The 15,254-nt window shown below is 34.3% G+C and overlaps 1 protein-coding gene across 1 annotated transcript in view; it reads left to right on the top strand.

Moving 5' to 3' along the window:
* The first annotated feature begins 229 nt into the window (after nt 1-229).
* The window catches only part of LOC127730687 (ceramide synthase 6-like), a 90,546-nt gene continuing 75,521 nt past the window's right edge, over nt 230-15,254 (top strand). The window contains exon 1 of the mRNA XM_052239211.1: nt 230-429. Coding sequence (XP_052095171.1) covers nt 266-429 — 164 coding nt within the window. The 5' untranslated portion in view covers nt 230-265. The remainder of the gene's footprint in view (nt 430-15,254) is intronic.

The raw sequence follows: 15,254 nt of genomic DNA, 5'->3' as shown, positions 1-15,254 counted from the left end.
TACTAATATAATATATCACAGTATAATCTGTGTAGTATCGTCTATTCTAGAAGGCCCGATGCCTATTATTGTTTATGTGTATTAAAATAAAAAGGATTATTTCTTTATAAGTTAGTTAAATTTTATTTCATTCTTTTGTAGATTACATTTAATAAGTAATGAAAAGCTTGTCATGCTGCGACCGAAAAGTCAGGTCACTGACCGTAACAGATTCCGAGTTTGAGATAGTTTCCGTCACCGCTCCCAGAATTAGTCATTGTACAAAATGGCATCTATTTTTTGGAATGAATGGTTTTGGCTCCCAGAAGGAGTAACGTGGAACGATTTAAATAGCGAAGAGAGTGAGAAATATCAACCACAAGTGAAAGATTTAAGAATAGTACTATATCTAGCCATTTTTGTGTTCCTAATACGAAAAATACTCGAACGGTAAGTGGCGTGATCTTCAGTTGCACAGCGCAAGTCCAATGTCTGCATCTTTTGTTGAATGAAATTATCATTCATACATATTATTTTTCAGTTGTGGGAAATATATACAAGGGTGTGTATGAAATTCCACTTATATTGATTTTTTGTAAACTGTTAAAAGAAGAAAATGCAAATAAAAAATGACTCGTACATGTGTATCAGAAAAGAATATAGATAAAAAAAACAAGAACAAAAACACCCATTGACATTTAAAACACATCATCCAAATGTTTTGGAAAAAGGTTTTAACAGCTACCCCAAAGGGCTCAGATATATATCACAAACATTTGGTTCTGTAAACAGCTGATTAATCCAGATCCCTTTTTGGGATTGCCTGTCTGGGGCGATTTTCAGACTGGCCGAACACACATGTTCTCCTCTGAAACTATTGGACCAAATATAACCAAACTTTAGGGTATCTAGCTATAGTTTTTAAAATGTGTCGGATGACTCTGCTTGCCAACCAACATGGCCACCATGGCTAAAAATAGAAAAGGAGTAAAATGCAAGTTTGGTCAATTATGTTGAAAACCACTATACCTGTATATTGTCTCTTTACCCAAAACTGTCATCTAATAGGAGTTATTGCCCTTAAATGACGATTTTTACCAATTTTATGCAATATTGCTTAATATCTTAAAAACTATAATAGATGGAGAGAAACTTCAAAGAGCAAAAATGATCAGCAAGACAAGATCTACAATTAAGTCAAACACTGCTGAAATCTTCAGACAACTCTTTATTAGAGTTTTTGCCCTTTAATGACAATTTTTATCGTTTGTTTTGCGTTTTTGCCGTAAACATGTTTCTTAAATAATATAATAGACTAGAACACACCCACGACATCGGGTGTCCGTGACTTATTTTAAGTACCTTTGCTTATTTTTAGCCTGTATTTTTAGTATTCATATTGTCATCTGATAAAGTCATGCTGATTATAAGGTTTTCTCTGCTTTCAAAATCTTTCTGTTTGAACCTGTCTCGATTTTCATTATACAACTGGAAACTACATGTGACATATACTATTGGTATCATTATCTGATTCGACCCAGAACTTGTTAATTAGTCCCCTACTGAAGGAGTCAAAGGGGACTTTAGGTTTCCACTCTATCTGTCTGGCCATCTGTCAGTCCGACAAATCAGTATTCCACACTTTTTTTCTTCATGCTTAAAGATATTGATTTGATATTTGGTATATAGTTTTATCATGACTAGTTACAGATCAAGTTCGAATTGTGTTCCAGTCTGATGATTTTGTGCGGAGTTATAGTCTTTGGACTTAAAAAATTCACGCAAGTAATCAGTTTTTGCACTTTTTTTTGTCATGCTTAAAAATATTAATTTGATATTTGGTATATGGTTTTATCGTGACTAGCTATATAGTTATAGATCAAGTTCAAATTTTGTTCCAGTCTGATGATTTTGAGCAGAGTTGTGGTACTTGGACTTAAAAAAATTCAAGAAAGTAAAGTTTTCCGCATTTTTTTTCAATATGCTTGAAGATATTGATTGGATATTTGGTATATAGTTTTACCATGACAAGTTACAGATCAAGTTCAAATTTGGTTCAGTTAGGATGATTTTGTTTGGCAGAGTTATGGTCCTTGGACTTAGAAATTTCACTCAAATAATCTGTTAACCACACTTTTTATACGACCGCAAAAATTAAAAATTTTTTGGTCGTATATTGGTATCACGTTGTCGTCGTCAGCCTCTTCCGAAGACAAATGGTTTCCGGATAATAACTTTAGTATAAGTAAATAGAAATCAATAAAGTTTTAACACAAGGTTTATAACCACTAAAGGAAAGTTGGGATTGATTTTGGGGGTTATTGTCCCAACTGTTTAGGAATTAGGGGCCAAAAAAGGGGCCCAAATAAGCATTTTTGTAGTTTCCAGACAATAACTTGTGTTAAAGTGTATGAATCTCTCTGAAATTATACCACAAACTTCCATACAACAAAGGGATGGTTAGGATTGACTTTGGGGGGTTATGGCTCAAACCATTTAGTAATTAGGGGCAAAAAAAGGGGGAAAAACAAGGGTTTTTCTGGTTAAAGGACAATTGAGACAATTTAAAAGCAGCGTAAGGAGGTAATCCAATTCAAATTAAAGAACACTGTTTGAATACCTCCCTTGCACTGCTTGTAAATTATGTATTAAGAAATTATGATTGTCTTGAGGTGATTAGCTGTCAATTTATTTTTAGCAGTTACTATTAATTAATATTAAATTTAGCCATGACTATGTATGTCATTTTATATTTTGAAACTTTTATGATGTATTTAAATGGGTAATTTTGGTTGCAAACTGCATTAGAAATTTGAATTGAGATACTGACCATATCTTGAGGGAAAGAATTTTTTTGGGGAATAAAGGAAAGGGGGGAGGTGAAAAAAATTGGAGGGGGGACAATTTTTCTCATTTCAGATTTCAGAAATTAAAAGAAAATTTCTTCAAATATTTTTTTGGGGGGTTAATATTCAACAGCATAGTATATTGCACAAAAGCAAAAAACCAGGGTAAAATAAATTTTTTTTGGTAGGGGGGGGGGGGGTCAATTCACAACAGCATAGTGTATTGCACAAAAGCAATAAATTGAATATAAATTCAAATCATATAACCAATTTGAAGTTCTTTGACTACAGTTATTCTGTGTCAGAAACCTATTATGTGTCAAAAATTTAGTTACAATCCAAATTCAGCCCTGTATCAAGCGTGAATATTGTGTCCATTTTGGCCCAACTTTTCAGGGTTGGACATCTGCGGTCGTATCCAGCTGCGCTCAGGGAAGCAATTTATTTTTGTTATGCTTAAACATGTTGAAGATATTGATTTGATATTTGTTATAAAGTTTACACCATAACAAGTTATAGATCAAGTTAGCATTTTGTTCAAGTACAATGGATTTTTAACCGGTAGGGGACTATGTATTGCCATGCAATACTCTCGGAATGCTTGTTATTGGTAATATTAATTATGTGGATTTTCAAACAAAAGGGCCTGGAATGGTGTAATTTTTAATCAACACCATTGTCCTATATTATTTATATATTATTAACAAGTTGAATTCTTTGATTCATTGTTTTTTTTCATCATGCCGGCTAACAAATTGGAAAGTATACGTACCTTTGCCTTATTTTTTGCCTGGACTTTTAGTATTCATATTGCCATCTGATAAAGTCATGTTGATTATAAGGTACACAGTTTTCTCTGTTTCAAAACCTTTCTGTTTGAACCTGTCCTGGTTTTTGTCGAGCCAAAAAAAGTCGCAGAAAGCTCTACATAGGGATAGTGATATGGCAGCGGCGTTAGCTAACTTCTTAAAAGCTTTATATTTTAGAAGCTAGAAGACCTGGATGCTTCATACTTTGTATATAGATGCCTTATGTTACGAAGTTTCCGTCTGTTATATGTCCATTGTCCTTGACCTAATTTTCATGGTTCAGTGACTACTTGAAAAAAAAGTCATTTTTTTTGGTAATGTTGATTTCTTTCTTATTATGAGTAATAGGATAACTATATTTAGTATGTGCGTACCTTGCAAGGTCCTCATGCCCGTCAGACAATTTTCATTTGACCTCGACCTCATTTAATGGATCGGTGAACAAGGTTAAGTTTTCGTGGTCAAGTCCATATATCAGATACTATAAGCAGTAGGTCTACTGTATTTCTATATTTGGTATATGGAATGATTGTAAGGTGTACATGTCCAACTGGTAGGTGCAGTGTTCTCCCTAGGCCCTTAAAGGACCGCGGGCCCGCGATGTATAATTTTCTACCGTGGTGGTATCGTTCTTGCCGCGATGTATAATTTTTCTCCGTGGTGCTAAAATTTTCGGGAAAAAAATTGTAAATCGGTAAAGTTTTAAACGACTTGTTAAACCTTTTCCGTGGGTATAAAATTTCAGATGAAAATTGACCAGTTCAAACCAGTTCAATCCAGTTCTTACAACTAGATTGTTTACACCACGTGATCGATTTACCTTTTGAGGTTAACCTTGATGATTGGATTTAATCGATGTACATGATTCTTTTGTGTTTTAATTAATAAAGAGATCATAATTAATTATCACACTTGTGAGGGACAAGCAGACATTTGTTAAATAACTCTATCACTCCAGCCTTTGGTCATAAATAATTTGCGTATTTTAAACATGTTGGAGTTACTTCCCCTGATTTAGCTTATTACAAATAAGTGCTCCTAATATATTATCTATCATTGAAAATAGAAATAAAGTACAAATTGAATGCAAAATTATATAAGAATGTTACTTTAAGGATAAAAACTTTCTTTGAACATACCAACAAAAATATATTGCAAATTATTTTTGATAATCATACTTTCATTAATGCACAGACATATTATAAAAAATAGGTAGTAGTTTCCAATTGGTAACTGAAACTAGTCCAAGTGTTTAGACACTGATTGGAACTGAGCTAGATATGATACATGGGTGCACAGATATATGATATAAATTTACTCTTCATGTCTGTCTACCAAGTAACACAATAATGATTATAATATTAATTGTATTGTTGTTTAAAAGAATCATGTCAAGTAAAGCTGTGGAAAATAGTTTTTAAATTACTAAAGGTTCTGCATTAAAATTTAATCTTGTTTAAATTTAATTGTTATGGTGTAATCTAACAAAAATGGGGAATGTGTAGTGTAACTACAAGTATCAGGACAAATTGGCTTGATCAAAATATAAAAAGTGACTTTAGTTTAAAGACTAAGAGTGCTTTCTTTTATTTATTCTTAAAAGAAATTAAAGTATACAAACTGTTTATTGATTTACTTCTTTTTTTACCAGTAATTTTTTGACCCAAAGTCTACATAATACAGTAAACAAAACAAAGACAAAAAGGTAATGACACAAAAACTAACAAGAAAAAAAAAAGCGATGCAACGCGACACAACATATTGTACAAATCATTTTGACACGCGTTACCCTGGTGCTATCCAAAAATCCTGGGGAGAACACTGAGGTGTCATCTGACCTTGACCTCATTTTCATGGTTCTGTGGTCAAAGTAAAGTTTTTGAGTTTTGGTCTTTTTTTCTAATACTATATGCAATAGGTCAACTATATTTGGTGTATGGAAATATTTTATGATGTACATGTCAGTCTCGTAGGTTTTATTTGACCTTGACCTCATTTTCACGATTCATTTCTCAGTGTTAAGTTTTTGTGTATCGGTCTGTTTTTCTTCAACTATAAGCAATAGATCAACTACATTTGTTGTATGGAAGGATTGTAAGGTGTATATGTCTGTCTGGCAAGTATCATCTGACCTTGACCTCATTTTCATGGTTCATTGGTCAATGTTAAGTTTTCATGATTAAGTTTGTTTCTTAGATACTATAAGCAATAGGTCAACTATATTTAATGCATAAATTGATTGTAAGGTGTACATTTTTGTACATGTTTGTCTGGCAAGGTTCATCTGACGACTCTTTATTGGAGTTACTGCCCTTAAATGACAATTTTCATCAATTTTTTTTGTTTTGCCTTATATCTAAAAAATTTTAATAGAAATATAGAAACTAAAATGATCAGCAAGACAAGATCTAGTTAATCCTTGTATACACTTTATCAGAGTGATTGTCCTTATATATAATTAAATGATGATATTTTTTTAACCCTTTTTTGTGTTTTTGGCAAAAACTAAAGGAGATAGAGAGAAACTACATACAAAAAAAATAATCAGCAATACAAGAATGAAGATGAAATGAAATCATTAACAAAAAAGAGATTTTTATACGATTTGCAAAAAAATTTTGCGGTCGTATATTGGTATGACATTGGCGGCGTCGTTGTCCGAAGACACATTGGTTTTCGCACATTAACTTAAGTTAAGTGAATGGATCTCTATGAAATTTTACCATAAGGTTCAATACCTCAAAAGGAAGGTTGGGATTGATTTTGGGGGTTATGGTACCAACAGTTAAGGAAAAAGGGCCAAAAATAAGCATTTTTGTAACTTCCAGACAATAACTTGTGTGTATGGATTTCTCTGACATTGTACCACAAGGTTCCATATCACAAAGGGAATGCTTGGATTGATTTAGGGGGTAATTGCCTCAAAATTTAAGGAATTAGGGGCAAAAAACATGCATTTTTCTAGTTTCATGTCAATAACTTGTGTGTAAGTGTATGGATCTTTCTGAAATTGTACTACAAGGTTCCATATCACAAAGGGAAAGCTGGAATTGAGTTTGGGGGTAATTGCCCAAAACGTGTAGGAATAATGGGCCAAAAATAAGCATTTTTCTAGTTTCCGGCGGTAACTTGTGTTCAAGTGTATGGATCTCGCTGAAATTGTACTGCAAGGTACCATACCACAAAGTGAAGGCTGGGATTGATTTTGGGGGTAATTGCCAAAATATTTTGGGAATTAGGGACCAAAAAGGGGCAAAAAACAAGCATTTTTCTAGTTTCAGGACAATAACTTGTGTGTAAGTGTATGGATCGTTATGAAATTGTACTACAAGGTTCCATATCTCAAAGGGAAAGCTGGGTTTGAGTTTGGGGGTAATTGCCCTAAACGTTTAGGAATTTGAGGCCAAAAAGGGGCCAAAAAACAAGAATGTATTTTTTTGCGGTCGTATATTGGTATGACGTCTTCGTCGTGGTCCAGAGACACATTGGTTTTCGCACTCTAACTTTAGTTTAAGTGAATGGATCTCTATGAAATTTTATCATAAGGTTCAATACCACAAAAGGAAGGTGGTGATTGATTTTGGGGGTTATGGTACCAACAGTTAAGGAATTAGGGGCCAAAAAGAGGCCAAAAATAAGCATTTTTGTAACTTCCAGACATACATGTAACTTGTGTGTTAGTGTATGGATCTCACTGACATTGTACCACAAGGTTCCATATCACAAAGGGAATGCTGGGATTGATTTTGGGGATAATTGCCTCCAAATTTTAGGAATTAGGGGCCAAAAAGGGGCAAAAAACAAGCATTGTTCTAGTTTCATGACAATTACTTGTGTGCAAGTGTATGGATCTCTCTGACATTTTACCACAAGGTTCCATATCACAAAGGGAATGCTGGGATTGATTTTGGGGGTAATTGCCTCCAAATTTTAGGAATTAGGGGCCAAAAAGGGGCAAAAAACAAGCATTGTTCTAGTTTCATGACAATTACTTGTGTGTAAGTGTATGGATCTCTCTGACATTTTACCACAAGGTTCCATATCACAAAGGGAATGCTGGGATTGATTTTGGGGGTAATTGCCTCCAAATTTTAGGAATTAGGGGCCAAAAAGGGGCAAAAAACAAGCATTTTTGTCGAGCCTGCGACTTTTGTCGCAGAAAGCTTGACATAGGGATAGTGATCCGGCGGTGGCGGCGGTGTTAGCTAACTTCTTAAAAGCTTTATATTTTTGAAGGTGGAAGGTCTGGATGCTTCATACTTTGTATATGGATGCCTCATGTTACGAAGTTTCCGTCAGTCACATGTCCTATGTCCTTGACCTCATTTTCATGGTTCAGTGACTACTTGAAAAAAAAGTTAAGATTTTTTGTAATGTTAGATTCTCTCTTATTATAAGTAATAGGATAACTATATTTGGTATGTGCGTACCTTGCAAGGTCCTCATGCCCGTCAGACAGTTTTCACTTGACCTCGACCTCATTTCATGGATCAGTGAACAAGGTTAAGTTTTGGTGGTCAAGTCCATATCTCAGATACTATAAGCAATAGGTCTAGTATATTCGGTGTATGGAAGGACTGTAAGGTGTACATGTCCAACTGGCAGGTGTCATCTGACCTTGACCTCATTTTCATGGTTCAGTGGTTATAGTTAAGTTTTTGTGTTTTAGTCTGTTTTTCTTATACTGTATGCCATAGGTCTACTATATTTGGTGTATGGAATGATTGTAAGCTGTACATGTCTAGCGGGCAGGTGTCATCTGACCTTGACCTCATTTTCATGGTTCAGTGGTCAAAGTTAAGTTTTTGAGTTTTGGTCTTTTTTTCTAATACTATATGCAATAGGTCATCTATATTTGGTGTATGGAAATATTTGATGATGTACCTGTCAGTCTTGCAGGTTTTATTTGACCTTGACCTCATTTTCACGGTTCATTGCTCAGTGTTAAGTTTTTGTGTTTTGGTCTGTTTTTCTAATACTATAAGCAATAGGTCAACTATAATTGTTGTATGGAAGGATTGCAACCTGTAGTACATGTCTGCCTGGCATTGTTCATCTGACCTTGACCTCATTTTCTTGGTTCATTGGTCAATGTTTAGTTTTCTTGGTTAAGTCTGTATCTTAGAAACTATAAACAATAGGTCAACTATATTTAGTGTATTGAATGATTGTAAGGTGTACATGTATTTCTTGTTTGGTTTATATGACCTTGACCTCATTTTCTAGGATCATGTTAAGTGTATGTGATAGTTGTAGTAAAGCTTTATATTTAGGACTATCAACATAATATCAATGATTAGTAAAGAAGGCGAGACATTTCAGCGTGTGCACTCTTGTTCTAGTTTCATGACAATAACTTGTGTGTAAGTGTATGGATTAATGAAATTGTACTACAAGGTTCCATATCACAAAGGGAAAGCTGGAATTGAGTTTGGGGGTAATTGCCCAAAACGTTTAGGAATAAGGGGCCAAAAATAAGCATTTTTCTAGTTTCCAGACAATTACTTGTGTTCAAGTGTATGGATCTCTCTGAAATTGTACTGCAAGGTACCATACCACAAAGGGAAGGCTGGGATTGAGTTTGGGGGTGATGAATCATAAGGGGGTTCAAAAAATTGGGGGGGGGGGGGGGATTTTTTTTTCCTTTTTTTTTTTTAAATTTTCCATTTTAAGTTGGTTATTTCTGATTTATATATAAAAGCAAATAAAAATGATATGGTTTGAATAGGTAAATTAAATTTCTTAAGTTCTTAGACCACATTCATTCTGTGTCAGAAACCTATGCTGTGTCAAATATTTAATTACAATCCAAATTCAGTGCTGTATCAAGCTTGAATGTTGTGTCCATACTTGCCCCAACTGTTCAGGGTTTGACCTCTGCGGTCGTATCAAGCTGCTTCCCAGTGGAGCATTTTATTACAGTTTCCAGACAATAACTTGTGTTCAAGTGTATGGATCTCTCTGAAATTGTACTGCAAGGTACCATACCACAAAGGGAAGGCTGGGATTGAGTTTGGGGGTGATGAATCATAAGGGGGTTCAAAAAATTGGGGGGGGGGGGATTTTTTTTCCTTTTTTCTTTAAAATTTTCCATTTTAAGTTGGTTATTTCTGATTTATATATAAAAGCAAATAATAATGATATGGTTTGATTTCATCAAAAATTGAAATATTGGGGTTCTTTGATATGCTGAATCTAACCGTGTATTTAGATTCTTAATTTTTGGTCCCGTTTTCAAATTGGTCTACATTAAGGTCCAAAGGGTCCAAAATTAAACTTAGTTTGATTTTAACAAAAATTGAATTCTTGGGGTTCTTTCACTTCTTTGATATGCTGAATCTAACCGTGAATGTATTTAGATTTTGGATATTGGACCATAATAGGTAAATTAAAATTTTTTAAGTTCTTAGACCACATTCATTCTGTGTCAGAAACCTATGCTGTGTCAAATATTTAATCACAATCCAAATTCAGAGCTGTATCAAGCTTGAATGTTGTGTCCATACTTGCCCCAACTGTTCAGGGTTGGACCTCTGCGGTTGTATCAAGCTGCGCCCAGTGGAGCATTTTATTTGTAATTAATTCTATTCTAGTCCACAATGTTCAAGAGTGTCCATTGTTGAAGATGCACATTGACTTAACCCTAGGTGAGCTACACTTGCTCTTTAGAGCCTCTAGTTGAAAAATCGCTGCAGAAAAAAAATCTACAAATAAGTTAAATATCTGAAATCCTTAAACAACCACATAGTTATTATCCTTAAGAAGACAGTTTACCAAATTTTTTTTTTGCAGAATAATAGATCATAATGAGTAACTTAGTATAGTAAATCTGTTCAGCAAAATAAGATGATCGGCCTACAAATAGGTCTGCATGGCTGAAATGGTCAACCAACTGCTTTAAGGAGTATTGCTCCTAAATAACAATTTTAACCCTTTTTTTGTCAAAACTGTAGAAGGCAAAATTTATCATTATAATAACATGATTGAGATAATCAAATAACTCAACATATCTGAAATTTTCAGTGGACTGCTTATAGGGGTAATTGACCTGATATGATATTTTGTAGAAGATATTACCTTTGGATGATCATTTTTGCCCATTAAGTTGCATTTTCAACAGAATCTAAAATAAATAAAAATGATCTGCAAAATAGGGACAATACTTCCATTTGAACCCCCTTCATGTACATGTATGTGTATGTTCATTCCATTGATAAGAGGGACTCAAAAGGAAGTCTTTCTGTTAGGATGAAGTTTAGTGTTTTTATAATTACCTTTAATTAACCATTGTGAAATTTAACTTTGATGAGCAAAAATGATCAGGAATACTGAATACAAGGTCTGCAAATTAATCATTAGGAATGAAATTGGCAACAGGAATTGTTATTATTGCATAAAACGATATGGATATATACAGAAACTTGGTCCAGCCAAAATGAACAGCTAGACAGATTTTGTCCCACACAGTTTATTTCAACACTCATAAACTCTGCATTGTATCATTTTTTTTGGCAAAAAATGCCAGGTGAGCTATACAGACTCCTTGTAGCCTCTGGTTTATAGGGCCAAAAAAAATATATGTCTGTTTACGGTTACCTGACGTACCCTACTTTTGAGCGCCGACCCTAAGTCATTTTATTTCCGTTGTAAAGTGAAAAATAAACTGAACTCGTGTCCAAAGTGAAGTTAGTGTTGCAAATAATATAAATCAATTGCCTGATACATCCCAATGTTCACAATCGTGAATATGACAGCTGTTTTAAGGAAATTCACGACTCTTGTGATGAAATAAACACTTTGCCGCCATTTTTCCAACCTGTTACAACGGGAAATAATCCAATCATTAAAAATACGGGTAAAATCGGCCCATGATCAACTTGGACCACGACAAGATGAAACCACATGACTCAAAATCATGTCACAAAAAATAAAATGAAAACTGACCTACCTACCCTATTTTTTTAAAGTATGTAACCTTAAACAGACATATATTTATTTTTGGCCTAGTATGGCAGGTCTACAAAAGTACCTACATGTTAGTAGTATAATAGTCTAAGCAATTTAAATTTTAAAGAGCACATTTTCAATAAGTATAATGGTGTCATCAGTTCTTATATAACCTTGGACATGAGAAACTAGTTATCTTCTTCCCAGAATTTAAATTTTATTCACTAATATAAATAAATTTTATAAGTATTACATGTATAGATCTATCTAAAAAAATAATTACTGTCAAATTTAAAAATACAGCAGTTTGTCATTTAAATGATTCTTTAAATACATGTGGTTAGTACCATCTATAAGTACATCAAAGCCTTTGAAAGGTCCTGTCAGATTGGTAACTAGTTAAGTAAAACAATTGTAAACCTTTTGTACATCAGTGACAAATATCTTGATAATATATATATATGTATATACCCAATAACCGGCTAGGATGAATAGTCAATCAGATGTCATTACACTTGTTTTGAAGGCTTTGAATTATTTAATAAATGTTTAACAATTTAAGATGTTTACTGACTCTTGTAACACATTTTTATTCATTAGCCTCTTGTTTTACCATACTCTGTCTATGTGTTAACATTTTTGTTATATTTATAATTTATAAGGTGTTTTTAGCCTAAATTTTGGTAAAAAGTAATTTTTTGAGTGTACATGTTGTAAACATGTACATGGAAAATGAAACTATAGTAAGGATATTTAATTTTATCAGCAAAAAAACTAAAATAATTTGAATTAGCATTCTTAGAACCTATTCAAGTGTTTTACCACCAGGATTTTATTATGGTCAAATTTGCTATTGTTGAAAGAAAACATCTCTTGTTCAAATATTTTTATACTTAAAAACTTAATCCTTTTTTAGTTAAAGTGTGTGCACATATAGTTGGTTGTCTGGATATTTAATTAGATAAATGTTTTGGCAAAGAATTGAAGGATAAATGTATGGGAGTATGTACTTATTTTTAGTGACTTGCAGTTTAGTATATAATCAAATGACAGTGTGCAAATGTTCTATGGTATATGCAGTAACAAAGGAGTAATAGCCTTGTTTTTGTTATTTTAAGAGATATATTTATTTTGATAAGTCTCAATATCTACCATTCTGTTGTTAGTTCAAATGAAGTTCATTTGAGCTGCTTTCATTGCCCATAGGGTTTGGCCATGTGACCTAATGCTATTGGCAGTGATTATGCCAGTGCTCGTCATTTTTACCATTTACTCAAAGATTTTCAAAATGAAAAAAGATTTCCTGATTAATTTCATGTCTTTAAATTTGTAAAAGTACAAAAGAATGTACCAATAATTGCTATTACATGTACTTGGCATCTGTCGTCATCGTAAATTTTTCAAAGATCTTCTCCACTAAAACTACAGAACCAATTTCAACCAAACTTTGGATGAATGATTCATATGTGTCCAGTACAAAGTTTGTGTGGAATTTTTTTCCAGTCAGTCAACAAACATGTCCATCATGGCTTCTTGAAACCTATATAATAGATACAGAAAATCTGACAAAGGCAAAATGATCAGAATGTCTGCCTTCTTCCTGTTTGCACCAAAATTTTCAGATGACTCAAGAACAATAAAATTAAGATAAAAACTGTTTACAGCAAAAATTATCAGCAGGATATATACCAAAAACCCAAAATGACTGAAACCATTGAATGAGTCCTAACAGGAGTTGATGCCCTTAAATCAATCTTCTATAAATAGCAAATATGATCAGCTACACAAGAAATGTGGCTGAAACCATACATGTAGGTAATCTTCTTAAGAAGTTATTGCCCTTAAATGACAGGTTTTGACTAATTTTTGTGTTTTTTGATGATCTCAGCAACTATATAAAAAAGATTGGTGCAAACTGTGCACTGCATAAATGAGCAGCAAAACAAGATCTAAAAAAATATAACTGATTGAAATAAAAGTAGCAATAAATATCAAAATGACATATCTTTACCAGGTGAGTGATTCAGGCACTTAGGGGCCTTTTGTTCTGTGTTCTGAGCACTTTTAAAAGCTTGTCACAATCATGACAATGTCATGTACCATACTAGTCAAGTTCTCTATGTGATAGTTTTACATTTACTGTTTTAGGGTTATACCCCATAGTAAGCATATAAATTAGATTTTGATGTTTTTATACGACCGCAAAAATTGAAAATTTTTTGGTCGTATATTGGTATGACGTTGGCGTCGTCGTCGTCGTCGTCTGGCGTCGTCCGGCGTCGTCCGAAGACATATTGGTTTTCGCACTCTAACTTTAGTTTAAGTGAATGGATCTCCATGAAATTTTACCATAAGGTTCAATACCACGAAAGGAAGGTGGGGATTGATTTTGGGGGTTATGGTACCAACAGTTAAGGAATTAGGGGCCAAAAAGGGGCCAAAAATAAGCATTTTTGTAACTTCCAGACAATAACTTGTGTGAAAGTGTATGGATCTCTCTGACATTGTACCACAAGGTTCCATATCACAAAGGGAAGGCTGTAATTGATTTTGGGGGTAATTGCCTCAAAATTTTAGGAATTAGGGGCCAAAAAAGGGGCAAAAAACAAGCATTTTTCTAGTTTCATGACAATAACTTGTGTGTAAGTGTTTGGATATTTCTGAAATTGTACTACAAGGTTCCATATCACAAAGGGAAATCTGGAATTGAGTTTGGGGGTAATTGCCCGAAACGTTTAGGAATTGGGGGCCAAAAAGGGGCCAAAAATAAGCATTTTTCTAGTTTCCAGACAATAACTTGTGTTCAAGTGTATGGATCTCTCTGAAATTGTACTGCAAGGTACCATACCACAAAGGGAAGGCTGGGATTGAGTTTGGGGGTGATGAATCATAAGGGGGTTCAAAAAATTTGGGGGGGGGGGGGGGGGGATTTTTTTTTTTCTTTTTTAGCTCACCTGGCCCGAAGGGCCAAGTGAGCTTTTCTCATCACTTGGCGTCCGTCGTCCGGCGTCGTCCGTCGTCGGCGTAAACTTTTTTTCATTTTGAACTTCTTCTAGAGAACCACTGAATGGAATGAAACCAAACATGGCATGAATGTTCCTTATGAGGTGCTGACCAAGTGTTGTTACTTTGTAGCGGATCCATCATCCAAGATGGCCGCCAGCGGGGGACTTAGTTTAACATAGGACCCTATGGGAAATACATACAAATGTCTTCTTTTAGAGAACCACTGAATAGAATGAAACCAAACATGGCATGAATGTTTCTTATGAGGTGCTGACCGAGTGTTGTTACTTTGAAGCCGATCCATAATCCAAGATGGCCGCCAGCGGGGGACTTAGTTTAACATAGGACCCTATGGGAAATACATACAAATGTCTTCTTTTAGAGAACCACTGAATGGAATGAAACCAAACATGGCATGAATGTTCCTTATGAGGTGCTGACCGAGTGTTGTTACTTTGAAGCTGATCCATAATCCAAGATGGCCGCCAGCGGGGGACTTAGTTTAACATGGGACCCTATGGGAAATACATACAAATGTCTTCTTTTAGAGAACCACTGAATGGAATGAAACCAAACATGGCATGAATGTTCCTTATGAGGTGCTGACCAAGTGTTGTTACTATGAAGCTGATCCATAATCCAAGATGGCCACCAGCAGGGGACTTAG

This window comes from Mytilus californianus, unplaced genomic scaffold (genome assembly GCF_021869535.1).
Source record: "Mytilus californianus isolate M0D057914Y unplaced genomic scaffold, xbMytCali1.0.p SCAF_2, whole genome shotgun sequence".
Taxonomy (NCBI): Eukaryota; Metazoa; Mollusca; class Bivalvia; order Mytilida; family Mytilidae; genus Mytilus; species Mytilus californianus.
The sequence above is the reverse complement of the archived record's forward strand: the minus strand, read 5'-3'. Positions and strand labels throughout refer to the sequence as shown.